The sequence below is a fragment of the Zootoca vivipara genome, chromosome 12 (genome assembly GCF_963506605.1).
Source record: "Zootoca vivipara chromosome 12, rZooViv1.1, whole genome shotgun sequence".
NCBI classification, from domain to species: Eukaryota; Metazoa; Chordata; class Lepidosauria; order Squamata; family Lacertidae; genus Zootoca; species Zootoca vivipara.
This window is the reverse complement of record NC_083287.1, coordinates 10257763-10284802: the sequence shown is the minus strand read 5'-3', so window position 1 is coordinate 10284802 and position 27040 is coordinate 10257763. Positions and strand designations below refer to the sequence as shown.

At 44.3% G+C, this 27040-nt stretch overlaps 1 protein-coding gene across 1 annotated transcript; it reads right to left on the bottom strand.

The window, feature by feature from the left end:
• Positions 1 to 292: 292 nt before the first annotated feature.
• On the bottom strand, positions 293 to 22822 carry SUSD5 (sushi domain containing 5). Its single transcript, XM_035130311.2, has 5 exons — positions 22269 to 22822; positions 17911 to 18088; positions 13666 to 13784; positions 10298 to 10486; positions 293 to 3002 (listed from the first exon to the last, which is right to left on the bottom strand). The coding sequence occupies exons 1-5, from the start codon at positions 22366 to 22368 to the stop codon at positions 1948 to 1950; spliced, it is 1641 nt and encodes a 546-aa protein (XP_034986202.2). The 5' UTR covers positions 22369 to 22822; the 3' UTR covers positions 293 to 1947.
• Positions 22823 to 27040: the final 4218 nt, after the last annotated feature.

Below are 27040 nucleotides of genomic sequence, written 5' to 3'. Positions count from 1 at the left end.
TCACAGACAGTCACAATATTTCATCTATCTAATTAAGTAAAAATTTGCAATAGGCTCAGGTTTATAGCATTCCTTCATGGCAAGGTGGAGTAAAACTGTTTAGATCACGTACAAACAAAATGGTGGTGGTTGTTGTTGGGGGGGTTTTTTGCGAAGCCAGTGCAGGACAATATAATAATTTACAATGACAGACATTTAAGAAACATAAGAGTATATTAATAATTTTATTTGAATATCATGCTGAAAACATGCCCAAATTAGTAGTAGAGACTCCCAGTCCGCCACCCCCCCCCCAAAAAAATGTCTTCTGCTAGATTAAATGGTAGAATTGGCCATGCAGTCACCATACCCAAGATATTTTTGTTCTTTATGTGCATTCACACATAACATGCAAAGAAGCATTTATGTGTGGCTGCATTTGTAACTGTGGGTAACTGCATATTAATAATGGGCACTAATATATGCTTTCAGAAGGGGGTTCAGCTTCATTTTCTTGTGCATTTTGTTGCCTTATAATAGGCATCACCGTATTAGGGGAAATAATGACTTACAGCATGAGCCTAACCATGTCTACTCAGATGTAAGTCCTATTGAATTCAGCAGGGCTTACTCCCTGGTAAATGGAGTTCAGATTTCTGCCTTAGCCATGGTGTGACTTTTGAACCCGTCTATTAGTCTGTCATGGTATGGCATCTTTAGCAACAGATAACATACGTTGTCTACATCAGAACTTCAGCCACTCTAAACCGACCCAGATTGAACTAAAGAATGGAAGTTTTCACTTTCTATGAAATAAGATGGCAAATGCACTCCCAAAGACCATGTACTATTGGCTGCATAATTAATTTATTAATTAGACACCCAATTTCGTTGCAAAGATAGCATTGCCCTGGGGCGGGGAGGAGAAAACCCTAAATAGTCTTTGATAGTTTGCAGGCAAAGTGGTGTGAGATCTTCTATCTACTTCTTAAGAGAGCACTTCTATAGAGTGGGTGGAATACTGACAATGCTGGTTTATTTTTAAACATTAATGATGTCTAGTCGTATATCATTAATTAAAGTCCATTCTATCATGATCCCCTCTGTGTCTACACTCTCCTACAAATAGAAAAAAGACTCTTCTTTCTAGATATTAAAACAACTACCGGTAATAAAATCCAAACAGCTCAATAATGTCATGTTTCTAGCTAACAGTCCATTGTGATCGGCCCCCTACACACAGTTAATCCATTGAAGGGTAGAGCTACTATAGTACAAATCCGCTGAAATAAACTGGAGCAGTGGTCGAGCAATGCAGATAGAAAAATTCTATCTGTAAATCTCTAGAACATGGCAAGTACCAACTGTCTATGGGTTAATTAATCCTTACCTTAAAAATGGCAAATATTACAAATAAATCCCCTCCACTTTGCACACAGATTGTCTCCCTGTTCTATAGAGCTTCTTTCAAATGTGTCATTGGGCTGTGTGACCCGTTTTAACACAGGAGAGAGAATAATTGCATTGATATTTTTAATGCAAGAAGCAGTTTCTGTAAGTCCATCCTGCCATCTTAAGGGATTTGATGTGTCAGTTGTCAGATTATGGCCTTGCCATTTGACTAGCTTGCATCTAGGATAGGCACTACACACCCATAAGAAAACTCTGTCCACCATGTCTGTCACAGACTACCGATTTCAGAAAACCAAGTCACCGCCATATATACTCATCAAGAGATAAAATATGCTTCTGTGAATCAGCCCTGGCAATCCTCAAGGTGGTTAAAAACGATAGATATCCGAATTAATCCCGATATCACAATAAATTGTGATTTCAGTTAGTGCAGGTCCTGCTGTTCCATACACAGGTCTTCTTTCTGAACTAGTGGACATTAGTATCCATTTGTTCGGTCAGTTTCCATGTCTCTCCTCCATGCATTTCTTTCCAATAATAACGTATACAGCTAGGTTAGACTTTCTGCATTTCAATCTGTTGCAGCTGCTGCCTAGCATGATCCTTCCCATTCAACTTATAAACAGAGGTCTTCTGTTGCCGTTTCTTGAAGCACCACACTGCCAAGACCAAAGCAAGCACAATTAGGCATACAACAGTCACCCCAATGGCTATCATGGGATCTTTACCAGAACTGGAACAACTTGCTCCCACACATGGTTCAAAAGTGCTCAAAGGCTTCCCACCAAGTCCATAGGTCAAAGCTTCTCCCTCAATGACATCTGGTGTATCAGTAAAGCTATTTTGAGAAGGTATAGTGGTAACTACTTGCATGGAGGAGGTAATCAGATCTACTTCCTCTGGCAAGGGAATGGGGTCAAGGAGATGGAAAACTGTAGAAGTCTCCAGTGTGGCCAAATTCAAGCTCGTGGGTGTGGTTACGGATGACAACTCTTGAGTGATGAGTCCCATAGGTGTTGTTGAGACATACATGGTGTTGTCATCTTTGCTTACACTGACGTTCTCTGGAACAATGGTTGGTGTTAGAGTCCCTAGTATTCTTTTGCTCCCATCAGTGTGTGTCAGTGACGGGACTGTTCCAGCCTGCACAAAATCCTTTTCTGGGATGCTGCCTGTCTTCCTGACATCAGCATGGTTCAGCTGGTCAGTGCCAATGTCATATTCCATTCCCATAGATCCATCAATTTTATCCCATTCCTCCTCGTTGACTTCTTCTACAGCTTCTTGAGTGACTGGGTAACCATCTAGCCAGGACTCATCTGTATGAGAGTCTGTACTTTTTGTTGCTTTTGTATCATTGTTCACAATGGCGGGTCCAATGGGGAAGTCCTCACCTTCGTATATCATTTTGGTGCCTTTCTTGTTATATGCAGTTTTCATGCCAATGTGGTTGTCGTCGTCAGCAAACTGGGTCTCCCCATCATGGGTGGTTTTCTCCTGCTCATTTTCCTTCTCCTCTGCCTCTTTGGCATTGTGTTCATGTTCTTCGGTAGAAATAGATCGGTCATCGGGGAAATTGTCTTCATAATCGATATGTCCCTCAGTTTCATCTGAAACGGCAAAATAACAATTTAAGGAGGGGGCGGGGTTTCTGGCACCAGATTATCACAAAGCTCTTTCACCAGCTCACATCATAACAGAATAAAATTAAGGTTTATATGAAGGCTGGGGATAGAAAATGATGTGAAGTGTCCTTTCTCCAGGTCTCTCACATATGCCTACTGATGTGGCTGTTTCAACTGCTGCTCTTGGAAGGTTCCATAGGGAACAATGCCCCAGCCCCTCCCCCCCCCAGTATGTGTGCTACCTAGCAACCCAGTGTTATGAAATGTGGTCCTGAATAGACAGGCAGTGCCTTCTATGGCACAGGAGGTGAAACCGGAAGTAGGACTGAATCACAACTGAGGTGCTTCTGCTTCAGAGACTAGGACCCAAACCAACGGATCCAAGTTACGAGAAAGGAGACTAAACACCAGGAAGACCTTTCTGACAGTCAGAGCTGTTCAACGGACTCCCTAGAAGGACTCTCCTTCCTCAGAGGTTTTTAAGCTGAGGTTGGGTGACTATCTGTCGTGTATGATCTTGTTGAGATTCTTGCATCGCAGGGGATTGGACTCAAAGACCCTTGGGGTCCCTTTCAACTCCACAATGCTAGGATTCTGAGTCTGCATTAGTGAGCATGGTAGGATGGTTGAATAGTCACTTTTAGACAAGCAAAAGGAGCTTCTGGTAATGCAGTTTCTGGCATTCTTAAAACACCCATGGCCAGGTAGTGCTAGTTGGCTTAGGCCCAGGGAGGAGGGGACATCTCCTCACATGTACAATTAGACTGTTCACATCTCCTGGCTTTTCCTGATGATGGAAAAGCAGTGGGGGCAGATGAATGCTCTGGGAGGAGGATATCGGCAACTGCTGCTATTTCCAGGTTGTCCTCTGTCTCCAAATCCTAGCCTCTAAATGTTATGCCAAATTATCCCCAGAAAGCAACTGTACAATCAGGTCTCTGAACTAAAATGAACAAGTACCAAACCAAAAGCCTGAAGGAGTTATGTAACTTATTTAGGCAGCAGGAATGGTATGCTTTCAATCCCTTCTTTTCCCCACAAGTGTTTTCTTATCCAATCTGTTTCCCTCCTAATTAATATTACTACTCATCTTAATAATTACCATATAACTCAGGCACCCCCAACTCGGCCCTCCAGATGTTTTGGGACTACAACTCCCATCATCCCTAGCTATCAGGACCAGTGGTCAGGGATGATGGGAATTGTAGTCCCAAAACATCTGGACGGCTGAGTTTGGGGGTGCCTGATATAACTTCTAACTTATTCTTTCTCATCTCGCTTGTTCTTTTTTCATCTATTGATACAGATTTGTTGAAAAAGGTCAAACAGAAGACATGTGCAGAGAGTATTAAACATCTTTGCTTACAGTTTTCCAGCCGGCATTTATGTGCTCCTGCCCAGAGGGTTCTCCTCTGCACCATCCCAGAGGGATGACAGGAGAGGAAGGGGAAATAGTGTCCTTTTCTGCTAGGGATATACCACTCTGGCAGTATGGGGCTTTTCTGGCTCCTGCCTTGTCTTGCAAGGAAAAAATGTGGGTAGGATTTGTACTAGGATGGTTGCACATCATTTACTCCAGACATTTTTGCATTTAGTAGTAAATATCAGTGAAGTACTGAATGTGATGCGCTTTGCTTGTAAACTGTTGTGAGTAAAGTCATGTGCATCCCAGCAACATCTGGCTGGCTGCTGAACTAGATGAGACCTCCAGTCTGAATTGACAATAACCAGTGCTTTTTTTCTATTAAAAAAATGTTTAGGGGTACTCTCATTTTTACTCAAGAAAAATCACCGTTTTATAGTTCAAATCGGGGGGAAATGAATACAGTAAATGGACAAAAGTACAAAGAGTATGCATTACCTCATGATGATGAAAAATAGTAATATTCCTACTCATATTGGAATACTGCCCCTTAGTGAGGCCAAACTTTCATCAGTAAAACACCACACATCCACATTCCACACTGTTTCGCACATTAAACGCTCGCTTCCGCCTGAGACTCAGGAAACACTGGAAAAGGAAATGAGGCTGCCATGGGAGTAGCAACAGAACTGACGATTCACCGTGCTAGAGAAGAAACTAAAAATTATAAGTTTCTTCTCCCGTTAGATTCACAAAATGTTTAGGTGTATGTGTACCCCTGCGCCCCACCCCCGGGGGGGAAAGCACTGGGAATAACTCTTCCATTTCATTGCAGTTCACAAAACAGTAAGTTTTGCATATATCTGGATGAATGCTCAATAAACTGGTCAGCTGGAGGAAGTCCCTTGTTCAGATTACAGTACATCTCTGGTCTGCCATGATCTTTCATAGAGGTACTACCATTTTGTAGATCACAGAAATGCTCATGGAATTTGACTGCTGTGAGAGGAAGAGCCAGTGACTGAAAGAAACCTAGCCTGGGTGATAGAAACCAGGCAGGCTAACACCCAGTATAACTGCTTCATGATCAAAATATCTGAAGTAACAAGTAATTGTTTCTGTGTCTTTGTAACCGGACCCTGAGCTATCCTTCATTTTCATCCCACAACACTATTTCCCCAATCTTTCCAGAATTATTATTTGCCAGATGTTTGAAGAACACAACCCGCAATTGTACAGTGTTTTTGACATGGTACAGTCCAAAAAACAAACATCATACAATGGAAACCTTAAAGCAAAAACACAACCTAAAACCAGAATAGCAATATAAAAGTATATAAATGTGAATAAAACATAAATTCAGAGGATTTAATGTTAGTCCTAGTAGACCCACAGAAAAAAACGGATATGACTTAATTTAGTCCATTAATTTCAACGGGTCTACTTTCAATATAACTGGATACAACCCATAGTTTGGTTGCTGAATTTCATATCTGGGGAGTAGAATTCATACAGAACAGAATTAATAATGGGCTTTGCAGTTGTGGTTTAACCCTGGAATAACCAAAAATAGGATTTTTATTGTGGTCCCTCTCTTTTTTTGCTGTTAACCTAAAACATTCTGGTCCAATAAACTCTCCAAGCATCTTATATCGTGAAGCAACCATTCTAACAAATGCACACTTTCATTCCTTTCCAAACTGTAAGGCTTGTTCACTTTTACTTGTCTTGGTTGTATCATGGCTACCATATTTTTTTCCCCTGAAGAAGACAGAAAGTTCTGCCAGAAATAACTTTTTCGAGGTCTGGTAGTTTAGAAAAAATACTGTGATGTTGACAAGGAAATTCTAAAATATTCACTTTCAATCCTAGACTTTAGTGATTGAACAACATTGTGCACCATAACAGAAATAGAGGGGAAAGCAAAGAAACTCTTATGAAAGTTATTGTGTCTGCAAGTCTAGTCACTGTACCATTTGGATTAAGTTATTTTTATGTTTCTTAGAAATAAATGCTGGTATCAGGATGTGGCTTTATAAGGTCATTTCTTAGCTGGCATATGTTGATTTGGTTTTGCTGAGGCCAAAACCTACACTGATTTGGCCTACTATTTTTGAAGCCACAGACTTCCAGAGCAAAAGACAGGAAACAGGACTAAAAATTGCTTTCATAATTACATAAATCTAATTTAAAGGGCTATTAGACCGCTAAGTGGAATGACTAACTCAGCCCTTCTTAAGTATTGCCTGGTTTGAGGTGCAAGGGGAGAATGTCAGAGTTCAGAGACAGTTCTGAATAGCCTCCACATGTTTACCCCTATTAAAATCTCACTGAGGTATTATATAAAAGCAATGTGAAACTATGCCAGCCAGATATCACTCTAGGCTGTAACTCAAGTAGCTGCCAGGGACTCATCCTTTCTTTATTCTGAATGTAACAAATACTTCACTTAATACTGGAAATGTTGGGGGTGGGAGCAACAGGTGGAAATTGTTGTTGTGGTGCTGATTCTGATGATGATTTAGCTGTTTGTTACCTCAGAAGGTATCAGCGCAATTTGCATTTTAAAAATTGACATATAGGAAAAAGAATAGCCATATAAAACATGAATATTTTTGTAATTCAGAGCATACTCCCACCCCAACAGGAAGCTTTGTCAGTACACTAACAATCCTATATAATAAAGTACAAGTGTCTCTGTGTCTAGTCCCTGTGTCTGTGGGATTGCGCTACTGTGCATGTGCCCCACGGACAGCCGTTGGGACTTGGAGCACAGAGACATTTCGGAGAGGGGAGCTTGGTGCCTGCTCGGCCCGGCAAGGAGACGAGCCAGGCTGAGGCGGCGGGGTGGGCACGAGGACTGCCCGTCCCCCTTTGCCGGGCGCTGCTGCTGCTTCTTTGTAGGCCCTGACGGGAGAGGCGGTCCCAGCTTGGCGGCTCATCCGCTCGAGGAGCGATGCCGGTGGGAGAGAGAGTGAGGCGGGCAGGCCGCTGCGGTGCTCAAGCCGGGCTGAGGTAGGAGGTCCGGGAAGGGAATTCGTAGGGCCGCTTGATGGCCTCGGTGGAGGAGGAAAGAAAGCGAGGCCTTCTCCTAACTCCCACCCCATCGGGTCAGTTCTATCCGTTGGGACTTGGAGCGCAGACCCGCCGCTTCATCAGCTCTGCGCATGTCCCCAAGGTTGCTAGAGCAACAGGTCTGCTTTAGCACCCGTTATTTTAACGGGCTTCATGATACTAGTAAAACATAATCAACTCAATCCATCAAGGGCCTAGAGGAGAAGGTAAGTTTTTACCTGGCACCAAAAAGACATCAGTGAAGGCGCCAGGGGGCGTACCACAAGTCAGCTACAACTGAGAAGGCTCTCTCCCTCGCCATCATCCTCGGAGCCTCCCTCAGAGGAAGGACCCAGAGAAGGGCCTCAGGTGAAGATCTATGGGTCTAGGTAGGTTCATATCAGGAGAAGATTCCTGAAAATATTGGGGTCCGAAGCCATAATGAGCTTTAAAAGTTAAATGGGCTCAGAAACATAGAGACAGGCAGTGTTTCCAAAACCACATTGAAATAGTCCAATCTTGAGGTAACCAGGGTATACCTCAAGACTGGTGGAAGGCACTCTGCACTGCTGAGACTAACTGTGCCTCAAGAACCCCCAAACTACAAACTTGATCCTTTAGAGGGAGCCAGCACATCACTCAGGTGGACAGAAGAACCACCCACTAACAGCATCTCAGTCTTGTATGGATTAAGTTTCATTTTGTTGGCCTTCATCCACTCCATTACTGAAACTGAGCACCGATTCAGCACATCCGCTTTCTCACCCACAGGAAATGAAAAGAAAGAGTGGTGTGTCATCCGCATACTGGTGACAACACGTTTGAGAACTCCACATGACCATTCAGTGGTCTTATGCAAGTGTTAAACAGCATGGGGGACAGAATCAATCCTAGGGGATCCCATGCTGGAGAACCTATAGAGCCCAAGCAATACTCCCCAAGGACAACATGGCAGATCCAAAAGAATATCTTGCCCCTTATTCATTCACGCCTTGTCCTCATTTTTTCCCTTGCGCACTATATATTTTATATTCAGGATCAATTGTACAATCTCTTCTCTGAACTCTTTCTGCTCCCTTTTTAATTTCCTCCTCCTCAGAGTCGTGTTCCTCTGCTACCTAATATAGAAATGTTCTGGATACCTTCTAACTGTCGTTTGTCAAGGAAACAGCTCCAAGAACCAATGTATTCATGCTTCACAACTTGTGACGCATAAGGCATTTGGCTTGAGCCTAGGGACTGCGTTCCGGAAATAACACACTGCCCAACCAGTTATAGAGTCTTCACTATACAGCAGTGTGTCAGTGAGCTAAGCACCCGGGACATCACTGATCCCTGGAAACATCAGATACAAGACAGGATACCTTCTCTACACTAAAGCTTTCAGCTGCTTAAGGATGGGCCAGCTCAGCTGTGTTTTGCATGATCATGCTTTTGAGCGCACAGTGAAGAGCATATCTCATGTCAAGATCTGTTATTTCACTTGCAAATAACAATTGTTTCTCACAAATGCTAACAGGGACTCATCTTTCTGCGTGAGACAACTTACTAGAATCCTCTTCACGTTGCCCCTTTTCAGTTACTCGGATGCTACGTGATTATACTGTCCTAAAGATCACTTGTTAAAAGAGAAAGCTTGAGCCATGGTGTAAATAACTACTGAGACTAGTTGACCATCACAACCCAAGGGAAGCCCTCTGCAGTGTCTAGAATAGGCTGTCTTCTTCCCCCAGCATATGGTTTCTAGCACGGGTTGCAGCCTTGAACACCAGGTTTCTGGCTCATTTGCCCAGCCCTTAGAGAGGACAGAGGACAGGATCCCCAGCATGTATGGCAGGGATGTAGAAACATGTAACCCTCAAGATGTTGGACTTAGAGTCCCATCAGCCCCAGCCAGGGTGACCAATGGTCAGGGACAATGGGCATTTGTAGTTTAACAATATCAGGAGGCATTATGTCTATGGTATACAGTGGTACCTTGGGTTACAGACGCTTCAGGTTACAGACTCTGCTAACCCAGAAATAGTACCTCGGGTTAAGAACTTTGCCTCAGGATGAGAACAGAAATTGTGTGGCGGCGGCAGCAGGAGGCCCCCTTAGCTAAAGTTAAGAACAGTTTCAGGTTAAGAACAGACCTCCAGAACAAATTAAGTTCTTAACCCGAGTTCATAGCCACTGTATACAATTTTAGTCTCTACCTTCCATATACAGTGGTACCTCGGTTTTCGAACGTCTCCATTGACAAACCTTTCAGTTTTCGAACGCCGTAAACCCGGAAGTAAATGCTTTGGTTTTCAAACACACCTCGAAAGTCGAACAGGCCACGCAGCTTCCGCTGAGTGCAAGATCCGGAGGCCCAGCTGTTGGTTATTGAGTTTTCAGTTTTCGAATGTTTCAGAACATGAACGGTCCTCCGGAACGGATTAGGTTCGGAAACCAAGGTACCGCTGTATTCACATACTTGTAGTTTATCTGTTTTAGTTTTATTTCATGTTTTTATTTGTTCAACAGTGATCGCCCTCCCTGTGGAATGCCCTCCCTTCAGATGTCAAGGAGATAAAGAATTGTACCACTTTTAGAATACATCTGAAGGCAGCCCAGTATTGGGAGGTTTTTTAATGCTTGATGTTTTTATTTTGTTTTTTAAGCTGCCCAGAGTTGCTGGGGAAACCCAGCCAGATGGGCGGGGGAATAATAATAATAATAATAATAATAATAATAATTTGTATATGGACTATGTACATTGTCATCAGATCCTCTTTGATAACCCTGTATGTGGAGATCCACTGCAAGTTTGCATTAGGACATTGAAGGACAATCCAAAAAAAATTAAGATGTGATATCCTGAGTCAATAGAACTCACCTTTGACACAAGCTTGGACTTGACCAAACCATTCCCCACAGGTGTGACAGAGCAGAGTGAAAGCAGCATCTTTGTTACTCATGACATATCCCTGAGCACAGACATAGTGCAGCTCGTCACCCATTTCAAACCCGGTGTGGCCGTGGAGAACTGTGTGAGGAAAGGAAGGTGGGTCTCCACATGGTTTGCCTAAGGAGATATAAACAAGCAGGAAGCAAACACATTTAAGTATCTGGTTAGCTGAAGGGCTTGGGAAATGAAAAAAAGGGGGGGTGACTAAAATGCCTGACCCAGTGGACTCAGTGCTGCAATTTTTTGTTTCAGGTCCCATTTGTATACTCTACATTTTCATCTTATTTTTTTTAATAGGAAATGAAACCTGGGAGAAGTGGGGTTTCACAGATTTTTGTAGGTGATGACTGTGGCGGAATAGTGCCTGATGATGATTCCAGTTCATCATGGGTTAATCTATCACTCCCAGTATAGGCAGGTGTTCCTTGGGAGGCGGAGCTTGATGGGATTCTAAATGGCAGTTGGGAGTCGTGGGGAGTAGAGTGTTGGAGAGGGATGCAGGAGCTGTATTAAGAAGTCTGTGTTATATGAAAAGAAGATGATGAACTAAGAGTTTAAACAAATGAAACCATAAAGAAATATACATGTTCTCCAGTTAAATAAAGCTTTCATCTATGTTGTGTCAAATTGGATGTTCCTCCTCATTCCAGCAACGTATCTAAACTCAAAAGGGTGGTCACTGAAGAGGGGAGATAAAACTGAGCCTGAGGAGCAGGTGGATAGTTTGCATCTCACAGTCACGCACAGAGGAGGCAAGTGGAGGGAAAAGAGTGCCACAAAGTAGCTAAAGTGCTGAGGCAAACAGCTGCTGAGGTGAACCTGAGTTGAGAGGGAAACCTTACTGAGGGCACAAGATTGTTCCTGAAACATTTGCCTGGAGTTTTTAAAGATACAGAGCCACGTTATTTGGAAAGCTGGAAATGTACTCTATGTACTAGCAAACCCATATAAAAACAGGGAGTTTATTTGGGAGAAAGAAGGAATAGTGGGTTGTTTGAACAATAACTGAATTCCTTCAGCACACTGTTAGTAATAGAGGAGGGAGGATCGTCACAATGACATCTTGGGAGATAAAAAGTGCAAGTCCATCCAAATAAAGCTCATCTCGTATACCACTGGTGACAAAATCAATCTAGGGCTAGTTGGAATAACTTAATTTATGACTTTACTTGACGTCACTAGATAATTGGAAATTCACTGTCCACTAAACTCAATGCTCAAAATGGGCGGGAGAGAAGAAAAATTGCAGAAATGAAAGCTGTCATGGGAAAGCCTTACGAACAGTCTAAGCATTGTACAGAACAAACTCGGTTCTGTTTGCTATTTTAGTCTAAATTAATGTGGTTTACGTTTGTATTTAAAAGCCTCTAGTGATTCTCCCACTATCACCACCACCTCTTTTGTTGCTAAGAGAAGGCCAGGTTACATAATCTGTCATTTTTTGATGAGGAATTTGTGCCAGACATTCACCTGGCAAAATCCGAATTTCCATTCCTGGGCTAAACCACTGCATTTTCTGCAATGGTAACAAGTTGTAGTCAACTTGTGGAATAGAGACTTGCTTGTCTTGCGGCCAAATGAATCACTCAAACATGGAGGGAATAGGGAAAGTTCAGGCTATCAGTGCAACAAGTCTTTCCAAAGTTTCTTTCTAAGAACAATTACAGAGGGGAAAAAGATATACAGGAAAGTTAAGGAGCGGGGGACAATGTATCTTCAGTCTAAATGCCCACTCCTGGCTTTCTCCTTCGGTGCTAACAGACAACAAGTTCTGAAAGGGAAGAGGCAATCGCTTTTAAGATTTATAGATGAAGTCTGGATTTAGTTTGGTCTGAGAAACAGCAGACTCTGATGGCCTGAAGGTTTTGTCAGGGAAGAAGGGCAGTTAATTGTCAGTTAGACTTGTCCATTAGAAAGTTAGACATTGGGACTTACGGTAGCTGTCCTGTGAGAGAGAGTTTTGGGATAATCACATACTCTCGGGACTTCATAAACTGTCATCAAGCACATTTAAGACCCAAATGTAAATGTCAGTATTTCCTTTTGTACATAATATCCCTATAATAATCAATATTAGTTCAATCTTTCTTCGGTGCTAGTGTCCATCTCATGACTAAGCCTATTGTACCAAGAAGTGACAGGAAATCTTTAAAGGTGTTCTAAGGGAATAGTAGCAGTGGGGGAAAGTTTGTGTTGATGAACTCACAGAGCTTTTGGAGTATGCTGGATTGATTTTATTGCTTTTAGAGTTTCTGTGCTTTATTCTGGTTTTGCTCTGTACACCATTTCTATGGCTTTATGCTGTGAAGTGGTTTATAAACTTGTTGAACAGAATAAAATGAATCAAGAAACTCAGAGATATTGTGGCAGGGAGTTCCATATCCCGGAAACATAAAACTTAAATAAGCTCATAGGCGTACCGTGTTTTTATCCAAAGTGAGACTGAGAGAACAATTTCACTATGCCTGTCTAGTCACCCAAATGTACGTTACTGATTGGTGATGTTTTCAGAAATTAGGCCTAACATCTTCCAAAAAGCTCCAATGAAAGTAAGAGTTTAGCAAAACCTGTAGATTGTCTTCAACTAATCATGCATGGCAACCAGACAAGAGCATTTGCAAGCCACAGAAATGGCTGTAATGAACACAGGATTCAGGTCAAAGAAAACATCACCTTCCATGCTAAAAGTTTCTGTTTCTTGCTGCTTAAAGATATGCAGGCAATCCCTGATGGAAGTTCAAAAGTTGGGAAAGGTGGCATCAGAGTTGGATTTGCAAGCGTCTGGGGTTCAGATTCAATATCCTGTGTATTTCTTTGCTTAATCAATTATGCAAAATGAATAGATTTGCATACTTTATATAGGTCACCGATTCTATCTGTGCATGATGTGCAATTCGTGTTATTCTGGAGCATTGTTTTGTTTTGTTTTTTGGTAGAGGCAAATACAAAATCGGGGGGTTTTGTTCTATAAATCCTTTGCTACACCACCCTTGTTCTCTGCTTAGTGCCACAATGTGGTCTGGAACACAGGCTGGCCTGTGAGCGACTGCTGGTTTGTAGGGCTGGACACCTCTCTGCTTTTAGATTATATTTCCTTTTCTTTTTTTTTATGAACACGACAAATATTCCAGGAAGAGCCTATACTCAGCTGAGAAGACGCAGTTTGTTTCCATGCTATCTCACGCACGTGGCAAATTATTCCTTCCCAACTGTTAATGGACATTTCAGAAAGAACAAGAAAAAGTATTTGATTTGGCTTGCCGTAGTGATTATTTATGTGGTCCGCCAATGCTGACCTTCAACTTTCACACAAAGAGCATCGTATCTGCCACTTGGAGAGGGATCCATTTCAATCTGAACATCAATAATTTTCACGCTCTGTGGCTTGCTGCCTGTCCTGTTGCACACAGTTGTCCTAAAACAGAGGAAGGAGGCAAAAAGATGATCAGCAGCTGGGCTAGTAAGGCTCTGAATTGTGTCCAATTCTCCATAGACCACACCTGACAGGTGGGCAGACGGATGCCATGAATTTAAACTGGGATGTCTCTGATTTGACTGCCATCACATATCATACTGACCTACCAATAGCCAAGGCAGGGCTAGCTCATGTGAAAAGTGCCGCTGATATAACATGCAAGTCTCTACTAAAACTTTTCTTATATTGAATTGTTCAAAATTGTTTCTAGGCAAAGCATCAGTGGGGCTCTCTGAATTCTCTCCCTTGATAGCATCTAGGACAGGGGTAGGCAACCTAAGGCCCGCAGGCCAGATGCGGCCCAACTGCCTTCTCAATCCAGCCCACAGATGGTCCAGGAATCAGCATGTTTTTACATGAGTACAATGTGTGCTTTTATTTAAAATGCATCTCTGGGTTATTTGTGGGGCATAGGAATTCGTTCATTAGTCTAGCCCACCACATGGTCTGAGGGATGGTGGACGGGCCCACAGCTGAAAAAGGTTGCTAACCCCTGATCTAGGAAGAATTATTGAATATGTTAGCACCTGTCTGACTGAAAAATACTCAGGCTTGAGCAATGTAATCTACACCCCCTTTTTTGAAGAAATATATTCTGCAGCAGGGTAACCTAAATTATGCACTAAAAGTTCTAAATGATGCAAATAAACCAATATGCATGATAGTTTTAAATAAAAAATGCACAATTTGTTCTAGCCATGAGGAAGGCCAAGGAGCTCTGCTGGGCACTAAAGCCATTTGATGCAGCCAATGGGAGCATTATTAAGTGATTCCTCCGGATTCTGATTCTTCAGTTCCCATTGTTTGCATACTTTCAAGTGTTAAATTGGAGCTATTATTATTATTATTATTATTATTATTATTATTATTATTATTATTATTAATTACATTTCTATACCGCCCTATACCCATACATCTCAGGGCAGTTCACAGCTCAATGTCATGGGTAGGCAAACTAAGGCCTGGGGGCCGGATCTGGCTCAGTTGCCTTCTGGATCCGGCCTGCGGGTGGTCTGGGAATTGCTGCGTGGATCGGCATGGATCTGATTGTTCGGGCTGTGCCAGCGTGCACTTTCGGCGGTGCCTCCTTCCTCCCTCCTCCTGGCTTCTCCCTGCCCTGCCTAGAGCTGAGAGGAAGGGGGCTGCTGGGCTTTGTTGGTGCCAGCAGCAGCAGTGTTAGCGCTCGAGCGGCCGCCATTGTAATCTCCACCCCCACCGTTCAGCCCGGACACTGAGATCCAGCGCCAAGGGCCTTCTGGCGGTTCCCTCATTGCGAGAAGTGAGGTTACAAGGAACCAGACAGGGGGCCTTCTCGGTAGCAGCACCCACCCTGTGGAACACCCTTCCATCAGATGTCAAGGAAATAAGCAGCTATCCTAATTTTAAAAGACATCTGAAGGCAGCCCTGTTTAGGGAAGCTTTTAATATTTAATGCTGTATTGTTTTAATATTCAATTGGGAGCTGCCCAGAGTGGCTGGGGAGACTCAGCCAGATGGATGGGGTATAAATAATAAATTATTATTATTATTATTATTATTATTATTATTATTATTATTATATAATCAGACTCAATTCGGGCTTTGTTGCTGCCAGCCCATCTCTGGAGCCCTTCTGCATGCTGCTCATCTTCCCGCCGCTGTCAGCCCCTGCCACTTGCAAGACACAGGTAAGCAGCCACCGGGGCTGATCCGGGGCTGTGGAGAAGGGAGGGGAGAGTCGGGGGGGAGCCTTACCTGAGTAGAATGTGTCCTTTTATTTAAAATGCATCTCTGGGTTATTTGTGGGGCCTGCGTGGTGCTCTTGCATATACCGTGTTTCTCCCAAAATAAGACACGTCTTATATTTATTTTTTCTCTAAAAAAACACATTGCGGCTTATTTTCGGGGGATGTCTTATTTTTTTATTGAGCATGGTATGGGGCTTTCTTGCGCCGCCCGCTGAGCCCGCTGCTGGGTCCCTGGGCTTCGTGCGGTGCGGCGCGTCGTGGCTGGGGCTGCTGCCGGCTCCTGCCGGCTCCTGCCACTTCGCGCGCCGCCCGCTGAGCCCGCTGCCGGGTCCCTGGGCTTCGGGCGGTGCGGCGCGTCGTGGCTGGGGCTGCTGCCGGCTCCTGCCGGCTCCTGCCACTTCGCGCGCCGCCCGCTGAGCCCGCTGCCGGGTCCCTGGGCTTCGGGCGGTGCGGCGCGTCGTGGCTGGGGCTGCTGCCGGCTCCTGCCGGCTCCTGCCACTTCGCGCGCCGCCCGCTGAGCCCGCTGCTGGGTCCCTGGGCTTCGGGCGGTGCGGCGCGTCGTGGCTGGGGCTGCTGCCGGCTCCTGCTGGCTCCTGCCACTTCGCGCGCCGCCCGCTGAGCCCGCTGCCGGGTCCCTGGGCTTCGGGCGGCGCGGCGCGGCTGGGGCTGCTGCCGGCTCCTGCCGGGTCCTGCGGCTTCGTGCGCCGCCCGCTGCCGGGTCCTGGGGCCCGTTCAGTCGGAGCTCGGCACGTCTCTGTGCTGGGGCTCCCGCTGGGCTGGGGCTTGGCGCGCGCTGCTGCGTTTGCTGGCTCCCGCTGGGTCGGGTAGGTACCGGTACCCCCAACATGTCTTATTTTGGGGGGATGTCTTATATATTTTTGCCTTTAAAAGATCGTGCCATGGCTTATTTTAGAGGCACGTCTTATTTTAGGAGAAACACGGTAATGCTAATGTTGTGTCCTTTTATTTAAATGCATCTCCAGGTTATTTGTGGGAATTCGTTCATTTCCCTCCCCCCCAAAATATAGGCCGGTCCCCCACAAGGTCTGAGGGACAGTGGACCGGCCCCCTGCTGAAAAAGTTTGCCGACTCCTGCTCAATGTTCTTTGGGGTTGGTTGGTTTTTGGGGTTGTTTTTTTAAAAAAACAACAAACAAATAAAAGCTGAGATTCGCAAGCAGCTGACTTTTGTGCATGATGCCACATTCTGTGGGGTTTTCTGTGCTCCTTCTGAATTGCAAGAAACATATACCATCATACTTCAGGCTGTCTTTCTCTCTGCATCTGAGCAGGAGACATTATTAGAATGACCAGATGCAAAAGTGGAAAGGACTCCTGCACCTTTAAACAATGGCAACTATTAAAGCTTCTTATGCCCTCTTACGCTTTTTGTATCCGGACATCCAGGGAAACACCCATTTAAAAGTCATTCTCTCTCTCTCTCTCGTGTGCTGAATTCTGATCTCCCATGATTTGGTCAGCCTTTACGAAGCTTCCCTAAGACTCTAGGTTCATAAACGCATGGTGGTATCAAAGCACATTTTAACGTGGTAGATAACGAAATTATCATTTTTTCCAGTTCCTTTATGGGGAGTGTTATCCTGCCTCATACCGCTTAGCTCCATCTTTGGCCTGGTTATTAAATTTCGAGCACAGTCAAATTTTGCCAGAGAGGTGGCAATTTGGACATAAGAGCAAAAAAAAAAAAGCATCTACAAGGACTCTGTTAGAATGTGTAAGTGGAAATACATCATTGAGCGAAGAGTGTGTTTTGCTTTTTCAGTGCAGTAGAGGAGATATGCCAAGCAAGTGAAAATTCTCAGGGTACTGTTGGAAAGATTCCTCCCCCCCCCCATTTGAAGCAACGTCCCTTCTTTTGAAGTACAGTTGCACTTCAAACGCCTTTCGTTTTTAACATCTGACGGTCAAATTCATAAAGCACCTGGCTAATGGAAGCAAATAGGGCTTATAGACCATATTAAACATAATTTGCAAGGTTGAACATTCAGACAAATCGGGGGAGGGGGGGCAGCAGGTACCTCGAGTGGCAAAATGCTCTCTTGAAAACCAGTGTTTCTTAGTTCTACTATTACAAAGTCAGAGGCGGATTCAAGGGCGGTACGAGCGGTTCCACCATGCTGGGTGCCAAGCCTACAACTATGATGGTGTGAATTGAGCTGAACGAAAGGCGCCGGGGGGGGGGGCATGTCGAATTCTGGTCTCACACAGGGCACCGCTGAAATTTGGAAGGCCAAAGTCTGCCCCCTGACAAAGTAGCCCAACTTTGTTATCTGGAGATAAGTCATGTGTGTTGGTTAGAGGAGATTTCACCCTCCTTACCCGACTGTGCCATCCGCCAGCCAGCCTCTGGTACACACAGCAAAGGAACAATCTCTTATGGCTCTCCTTAGTTCTTCTCTGCTGGCTAATCGAGCTCCTACTGCAGAGCATGATTCCTGAGCCATTGCTAAGTCCAGAATCTGGGAGCCGTTCCTGGGACCAAGGGCAAACAATTTTCCTACAATTCAAAAGACACAGCACAGCATGTGATGACATGAGACGACTTGGTCTAGCTGCATTTTCTGCTTCTCTCTCTCTCTCGTGTGTAAGGAGAACGGGTGCCGAGAGAGACTTCTCAGGATACCACTGAAGACAGCATGGGTTTGCGTGATCTGTCTGAAGTGAAACAGACAGAGGAGATCCCTGAACATTAACAGGGGGAAACCTGAGCACAAGATTGCAAATATGTTCTTCCAAGTTATATGTTTATGAAAGTAAAGTTGATGTTTTTAAAAATATAAAGAGTCTGGATAGTGCATATCATCAGAATATATTTGATACATACACAACACAAGCAAGTGGTAGATAAATTTTGTTTTTTTAAAAAAATAAGAGTCCACGGAGCTGGTCCGGGTAGGTGCACTGAAATGAAATGTTAAAAGGCAAAGGTGGGGCCCCAAACAACTCCAGGTTACTCCTTTTCAGAGGATCTGGCCAGAGCCAATAGGCTACAGACGGGGAAGGAGGTTGCCCAAGTCGACTGATGGTCTGAAGTATTGTAGCACTTACCAAGGATTACTGCTTCAACCACCCAACTACTCTGAGGTGTTGGAAGGGAGCTGAAAGGAGACTGGGGAAAACAAGAAGCCACAACCTTTTTTAATACTTGGGCGCCTGAAACTGCAGCATAGTTGCCAGATCTCTAATGGAGTGCCCTTTCTAGACTTAGGACATGGCTGGCAGTGGGGCAAGCCCAGTGAGAGATGTCGTCACACACCCTCATGGATTATGGATTGTCAGGGTCAATGTGTATCTGCGCACAGTGATATGCATGAACTGATATGCATGTTTTTTCTCTCTGGTATCAGCAGAGTTAAAACAACCACCACCTACTACACCTAGATTCTCAAAGTCGGGTTCTATTTCCATTTGTTTCATTATTCCAGTTGCCCCGGCAGAACTTTATATGCAATTTATATGACTCAATTTATTATGACTGTCATGATATAATTGGAATAACTTTTTATGACCTTCAAAAGACTTAACATGTGTTTATTGTCTTGGGTACATAAGCAAATCCCCCTGCACAGAAGTAAGACTATGAAGCCCATTCATAAAAATTCAAAAGGCTGGTATTTCACTATAAATGTCCTAAGAGAGCAGAATTTACAGTCTTACAATTTTATTTCACACTCATTTTTTTTAAAAAACCAACAACTCTGTAGTAACCTCCAGCGAGTCAGCCAAGGCTTACAATAAAACTTTATAAGTGAAAGAAGAAATAAGTCTTTAGCGAACCCCTCTGTCTCATTCTTGTACAGAAACCATTAACAACCTCACATTATGCTTATAAAAAGCTTTCAGTTTAGAGGATGTCCTTAGTCTCTTGCATACAGCCTTATAGACTGCAGTTGTAACAGAAGAATTCATGCTGTGACTTCATCAGAAAAGGCCATATTAAAACGAAAGGTTTTATGAATCTAGAAATGTACTTTCACCTTTTCCATTCACACTTTGTCGTTCTTTGCCTATTAAATAAATCTGCAACCTAAAGGAAATATATTCTAACCAGATAGAAGCTTTTATTTAGTGCTTGTATAACAGATAACCGGTAAGTGTGTTTCATTGCATACAATGGAAATTACTCCCTAAAAAATGCAATTAGGACAGCAACCAGAAGTCGCAATCCAAAACATGCTTACATGCAAGAAAACCCCACTGAAATCGATAGATTGCAACTGGTCCTGTTTCTTAGCATATTTATTTGGCAGATTCTATGGGAATTTACTTCTGTGTATTGGGCATAGCATGCAGAACACGTATTAAGCATCAGAAATGCAAATTACTAAGCAATCAGAAAGGGCTAGAGATATAGTGACTTGTAGCAATTTACACTCCTGTTTGTATCTAAGGCCAAACCAGATAGGATGAGGAAGAGCCATTAACAAAATAACCTATCATTTATTTATTTTTATGTTAGCAAAAGTTGTGGGTAACCCCAGTTTATACTGGGAGGAGGGATTAACACTCAGACCATGGTATTTTCCTGTTTATATTCGCCCCCCTCAAAACTTATACTTGCCTCATCCGACAAGAGCTGTAAAACTTGGACGACGGCATACTTGGACATCAAACTCAGGGTCTTTCCTACACTTACAATTTATATTTGTTGTTTGATCTGACATTTTTAAGAGTGAATTTGTCATGGAGAGTCTGCACCTAATGTTCCCATTATTAAAGAGTGAGTCATAGAATCAAAGAATTGTAGAGTTGGAAGGGACCTCCAGGGTCATCTAGTCCAGCCCCCTTTCTGCACCATTGGTGGTCTGTGCCCAAACTGAGAAAAAAGGCTGTAGCGACACCCCTCATGCACCCTCAGCTGATATAATGGAGTTATGAGCATGCACACGAGCATAGTCCTTTCGTGACTTCTTAAATTAATTACTGCCTAGTGCTCCACATTATTTAATTTGTGGAGATACAGGAGATTAGAAGAGGAACTAGATGTCTGCCTGAGCTATGGCAAGCCTGGTTGTTGTGATGACATTTTGTCTGCATGAGGAGTACCTTATCCGTCTGTCATATGTCTCCTCTGAACTGGGCTCATAAACTGACACCTCGCTGACAGTGGCATGAATCAGTTGTCTCTCAAACCACCCTGCAACCTCCACACAAAGGAGAAGGATGCTTGTACACAAAGAAAAATTCTGAGGATCCATTCTAGATCGTTCACAAAATTCAGATTTCCGCAGTAGAATAAAAAGCAGTTTTTTGAGCACATCACTCTGGAATACTAGCTGAATTATGCTGCTTTGTATGGCAACATGCCCCAAAATTCAAAGAAAAATGGAAAACATTCTGCTATAAATGGTAAGTTTGAAAAGCCCCTGAGTCTGTTGGGGCCAATCTGTAGCTACCAGTATTTACTAAACAACTGAAAACAAGCATTTTTTATATCATTAATTTGATTCAGTGTTGGTCAGTTGTTCCATATTTTATCATTTGATGATTTTAATCTACACCACCATGATATTTTTTTCTAATTACTTAGTTATATCTATATATATTCTCACACACCCGCACACAAATAAATAAATAATAGATAGAAATAGATTTTAAAATAGATTTTAAAAACTGGAAAATGGTTGAGTTGGGGCAAAAAACATGATGACTTTGGCATGAAAAGTTCAGACCCCACGCTCGATTTTGAGTGGAAGAATTAAATTCCCAAGCATGAACATGACATGCCTTGCCACTGATTCTAATTTCCCTGTGCAGTTCCGTCAAATTAAAAGGAGAATTGAGAAAAAGAATTTGCATTTATTCTGTCTTAGGGACTCAGCCTAAGCAAACCTCAAATTCACACAGCTTCCCAATGAAATGCTCTGGTCAAAAAAAATCTCTGCTCTTTCTCTGTGGGATCCTCCCCTCCCTTCACATCACACAGCAACCGCTAAATAAATCCGTTAGGCAGTTTGAATATGAAAATAAATATATATATGCCTAGACCGTTAATAGGGGTTGGGGAGTGTGAGAGAGGGAAAATTATGCAGGTCCATCAGAATGTCTCCAACACCATCACACTGTGGGTCCTTTATCACAAGTATATCATCAGCAGAGACAGGAGGTGAAACTGGCAGGAGAAAGCCTAAAGAGGAATATGCTGCTAATATTTGGACTTCGTTTTTGTTTTAACCCTTTCATAAATGCACCTCAATATCCAGTACATGCTTTTCTATGTGACCCCTTCTCTTTATTCCAAAAAGTAATGCGAGTAAACAGCACCACACACACTGATTGGTGTCTCCACCCCCTTTCCCTGCAATAACGCCCCCCCCCAAAAAAAACCCAGCATCCCAAATGCTTTTTTGCAAATCAATGTGCAAAAGCCAAAGCTGTAGGGAAACTTTTCCAAATCTAGCATCTACACTAATCATGCTGCGGAATTGCATTATAAAGTTTTGCTTTACTGTTTTCCCATAGAGCATTAAAAAAAAACCCACCCTTCTGCATGTTCAGTCCAATCTTAGCCTTTGAAAGTCTTTTGCTTTTGGCGATGTGCAACGCTGACTGCGAGATATTTGAATCTCGCAAATCCTTTCTCCCGATTCCCCCCACCTCCCCCGCAGTGATCCACAAACTCTTAAGCTCTCTGGGGATGGCAGGAGAGCGACAAGAGAGGGCTGAGCAGGACTCACCATCCGCTTCGACAGAAGCGACTTGGAGGAGGAAGAAGAGGAGCGCGGACCCCACAGCCTGGGCAAAAGTGGCAGGCGACCTGGGAGGAGCTGGAGCCATGTCAAGGAGAGGAGGGAAGGTCTCCTGCAAAGAAGTTCCTCTGAGCTTGAAGGAGGTGGAGGAGGGATTCAAGCTGCAAGATCCTGGCACTTTGGGGATGGAGGGACAGAAGGAGAAGATCTCCCTAAGGTTGCCCCGGGGAAGAAGCGGGGAGCGCGGCAGACTGCTCTGCCTGCTGAGGGTTTTTTTTTTTTTTGGAGAGAGCTTTTCTCCAGCCCACTGGTGCCCATGGAGAACCGTTGTGAAAAGTCACGTTGCCCTGTCAGTAAATGTTGCATACATCAGAGGGGAAGGTTTTTTATTTTTTTTAAGAATAATAATTAATAAAAATAAATCAAAAGCATATAAGGGAAAAGAGAGGGAGGGTAGAAAAGGGTGACGAGACGAGCAGCTGGAGACAAGTCCCAGCCTTAATCCGGAAAGAGCCGTTCACACGCGTGAATTGAAATATTCGTATGACCTTTCCATGGTTGCAGCTGCTGAAAAAACAACAACGTTCAGCCATGGTTAGGCCTCCCTCTGTGTTACAACATACCCCAACCTACTTAAAACAAAATAAAAAAATTCCTTCCACTAGCACCTTAGAGACCAACTAAGTTTGTCACTGGTATGAGCTTTTGTGTGTATGCAGATATGTAGTACTCTGAAACAGAAATCACCAGACCCTTATATATAGTGAGAGGGTGGGGAGGTGTATTACTCAGAAGGGTGGTGAGAATGGGTCTCTAAGGTGCTACTGGAAGGAATTTTTTAATTTTGTTTTGACTATGGCAGACCAACACGGCTACCTACCTGTAACCCAACCTACTTATTTATTTAGTTATTTCCCTCCTTCTTCTTCAAGGCTTTCTCCCTCCTCATTTAATCTGTACAACAGCATCCCTGTGAGGTAGGCTGAGCTGAATGGAAGTGACCAGCCCGTGGCTGAGTGGGGGATTTGAACCCTGATCTCCCTGCTCCTGGTACGACACTCTAACCACAACACCACACTGTCAAACTTCGCACTAACTTCGCACCCACCCACGAGACTACCTGCGTACATGACCACAGGTAGGGTTGCCATATTTCAAAAGGTGAAAATTTGGACGGTAAAGTTGTGGAGCCTTTCTTTTTTTTGGCAAAATCTGAACTGCTGACATGGGCTGCCTTATGTCCGGATTCTCCCATATTGCTGACTGCAGTATTCCGGATATATCCTGGAAATTCTGAACGGATGGCAACCCTACACAGATGGGGAGACGCTGGCTACATTTCTTGCATGTGAGAACTGACTGACTCAGCCAGTAGAGCACAATAATAATATAATAATTATATTATTATTCTCTTATTCTCAGGGTTGTGGGTTCGAATCCCACATTGGGCAAAAAGATTTCTGCATTGGAGGGGGTTGGACTAGATGACCCTCAGGGTCCATTCCAACTCTACAGTTTTATGACTCTTTGAGAGCACATCTGGCAACTAAAGTATGGAATGCACTCGGGTACATAATGCACGTGTGAAAAGTACAGAAGTAATCTCCCCTGAACCTATGAATAACCATAGGTACATATACACAGCCTACTTTATTCTCCTCCTCCCCGGTTCATCCTCACAACAACCCTGTGAGGTAGGTTAGGCCGAGAGGCAGTGACTGGCCCAAGGTCACTTGGGGAGCTTCATGGCTGAGTGGGGATTCGAACCCTGGTCTCCCAGCTCCTAGTCTAACACTCTAACCATTATGCCACAATGGCTCTCACACCTGGCCACGGGAAGGGGTTTTGTTGAGGTGGAGGCACAAATTTGCCAACAGGCCAGACTTGGTGTGTGACAAGGAGAAGCAATTGCTAGTTCTAGTAGCCTCTTTTCTAGATCTTCGTTTTCTGAGATTTGTCTTTTTGCTTCCCTGCACTGTCTGCTTTTTGCCCAAAGGAAAACCCCCCTCATGAAAAGGAAACCTATCCTTACTTCTGCCAGAATCCTTTTGGTTAAAACACACACACACAAAATAAATTGCTGTTTCTGTTGGAACTCAGCAGAGCTCGGAAATAATGTTTTTCATATTCTCCTCCGTCCTTGCCACGGCTTCTTTAGAGTTTTCTTCCTCCTCTAAGAAATGTGAGGTTGGCAAGGAATGCGTGAGCCTTCGAGAAAATCTGAGAGGGCAAGGAAAGGAATAACAACCAAAAGCAGGAGCTGACTTCAAATAGAGAGCACCTCATTCCAAACCCCAGACTATTCAAGTGTTGATTCTTTTTGATAGACACCCAAATATGGAGAAAGTTCAGCATCCTTGGCTTTAAGGCTGTGTACACAGTCCCATTTATTCTGCATATAGCACTCTTCTGCAGCTGGTTAGCCAACATCTGTATTGTTGTGAGTTTTGGGGGCTTGTGGGTTAGGCTGCATGCCTTCAAATTCTTGGATCCAGCAAGGATTCAATTGTTGGAATAGCTTCTTGGTGAATTAACGGCCCCTAAGTATGGGCTGTTAAGGTAACAAAGGAAGTGGATCTGTGCCAGATAGCAATTCCCATCTACCGTGTTTCTCATATTATAAGACATGTCTTATATTAATTTTTTCCTCAAAAAAACACAACATGGCTTATTTTCAAGGGATGTCTTATTTTTTAATAAAGTGCACGCGGGCGCTGTTTGCCGGGCTTGTCAAGCCCAGCAAACAGCGCCCGCCGATCTTCGGTGACAGGCGGGGGTGGGCGGAGAGCGGAGAACGATCTCCGCTTCCCCCCCACCCCCGCCTGTCACACAGCACAGGTCCAAAGATCGGCGGGCGCTGTTTGCTGGGCTTGTCAAGCCCAGCAAACAGCGCCCGCCAATCTTCGGTGACAGGTGGGGGTAGGGGGAGAGCGGAGAACGATCTCCGCTTTCCCCCCCACCCCGCCCATCACACAGCACAGGGCCGAAGATCGGCGGGCGCTGTTTGCCGGGCTTCTCAAGGCCAGCAAACAGCGCCCGCCGATCTTCGGTGACAGGCGGGGGTGGGGGGAGAGCGGAGAACGATCTCCGCTTCCCCCCCACCCCCGCCCGTCACACAGCACAGGGCCGAAGATCGGCGGGCGCTGTTTTTCGGGCTTGTCAAGCCCAGCAAACAGCGCCCGCCGATCTTTGGTGACAGGCGGGGGTGGGGGGAGAGCGGAGAACGATCTCCGCTTCCCCCCCACCCCCGCCTGTCACACAGCACAGGGCCGAAGATCGGCGGGCGCTGTTTGCCGGGCTTGTCAAGCCCAGCAAACAGCGCCCGCCGATCTTCGGTGACAGGCGGGGGTGGGGGGAGAGCGGAGAACGATCTCCGCTTCCCCCCCCCCGCCTGTCACACAGCACAGGTCCGAAGATCGGCGGGCGCTGTTTGCCGGGCTTGTCAAGCCCAGCAAGGAGCGCCCGCCGATCTTCGGCTCTGTCCCCCGATGCGCTACGGCTCAGGGAAGCAGGCAGGGAGCTCCTGCTGGGTCCCGCGGCTTCGCCTCTCGCTCGGTCGGGGCTTTGCGATAGTGCTTATTTTCGGGGTATGTCTTATTTTTCACCAACCCTTTGAAATCCTGTCATGGCTTATTTTTTGGGGATGCCTTAAAATATGAGAAACATGGTAGCTAGTAGTTAGAAGGACAAAAGCCAGAGCAGAGTTGTGTAAGAGAGCGGAGCCAGAAGCAGGCTGAAGGCAGAAGCCTGAGAGGGAGAGACAGAGAGACATCCTTGATTTCTGATTAGCTAAGGGAGAAGGAAGACCTTATGGGGATGTTAGTGCTGTGAGCCCCTCCGTCATAGGCTTAGGTAGGATATATGTACAAATAAGCCATATATCATAAAGACACCACAGTCATTGCTGTCCCTCATTCCGAGGAATCCAAACCATGGAACCCCTGAAATCTTGCATGTCTCAGAGATCAGGATGGTGCACAACAGTACTTATTTTGTAGTTTCCTAGAAAATACTGTATATTGATGGGTTTTCCCACAGACCAGCTTCAACAAACCATAGGTTTTTCTGTTTTGTCCAACCCCAGCAAACTATGGTCTGTACAAATCAGAGCTTGCTCTCTAATGATGACCACAAACCTGGGTTTTTTCAGCATCTTGGGAGCTTCACCTCTTTGGGTTGCGTTCCCCCCCCCCCCCAAGCGATATTATATCTGAACCAAAAATGATCGTAACATGATCTCTTAAGGGAAAAGCAGCCCCAAAGAAAATATTAGTTTTCATCTTTTCACTAAGGAATGTCACTTGATGGATCTCCTTGGAAAAGGCATTCAGTAATGTAGGTCCTGGCATAGAAATGGATTGTTTCGGGTCCTCATTAATCTTACACCAGTAAATGATCATAAATAATGGGACAGATGTGAAGTAAGGTTAGATAAAGGTACTTCTGAGCATGTACAGACTGTTGTTCCTTTACTGCTGAGCAACTACAGCCTGCTCCAAGTGGCTTAGAAATAAGAACAGGTGGATTTCAGCATCCTTACTATGTATAAAATACGTATTGGACACATACTGAATGCAAATTGAGACACTTATGCATAGTTTCTGACTTATCATTTCAGAATCCTTGATTAACAGTTTACACTGACAGCATCCCCACACTGCTCAACCAACATGCACCAAACACAACTTGAAATGAAATACTTTGCCAAATATTTTGGGGTTTTGTGCCTAGAAGTATCAAGCAAAATATGTGTGATTGAC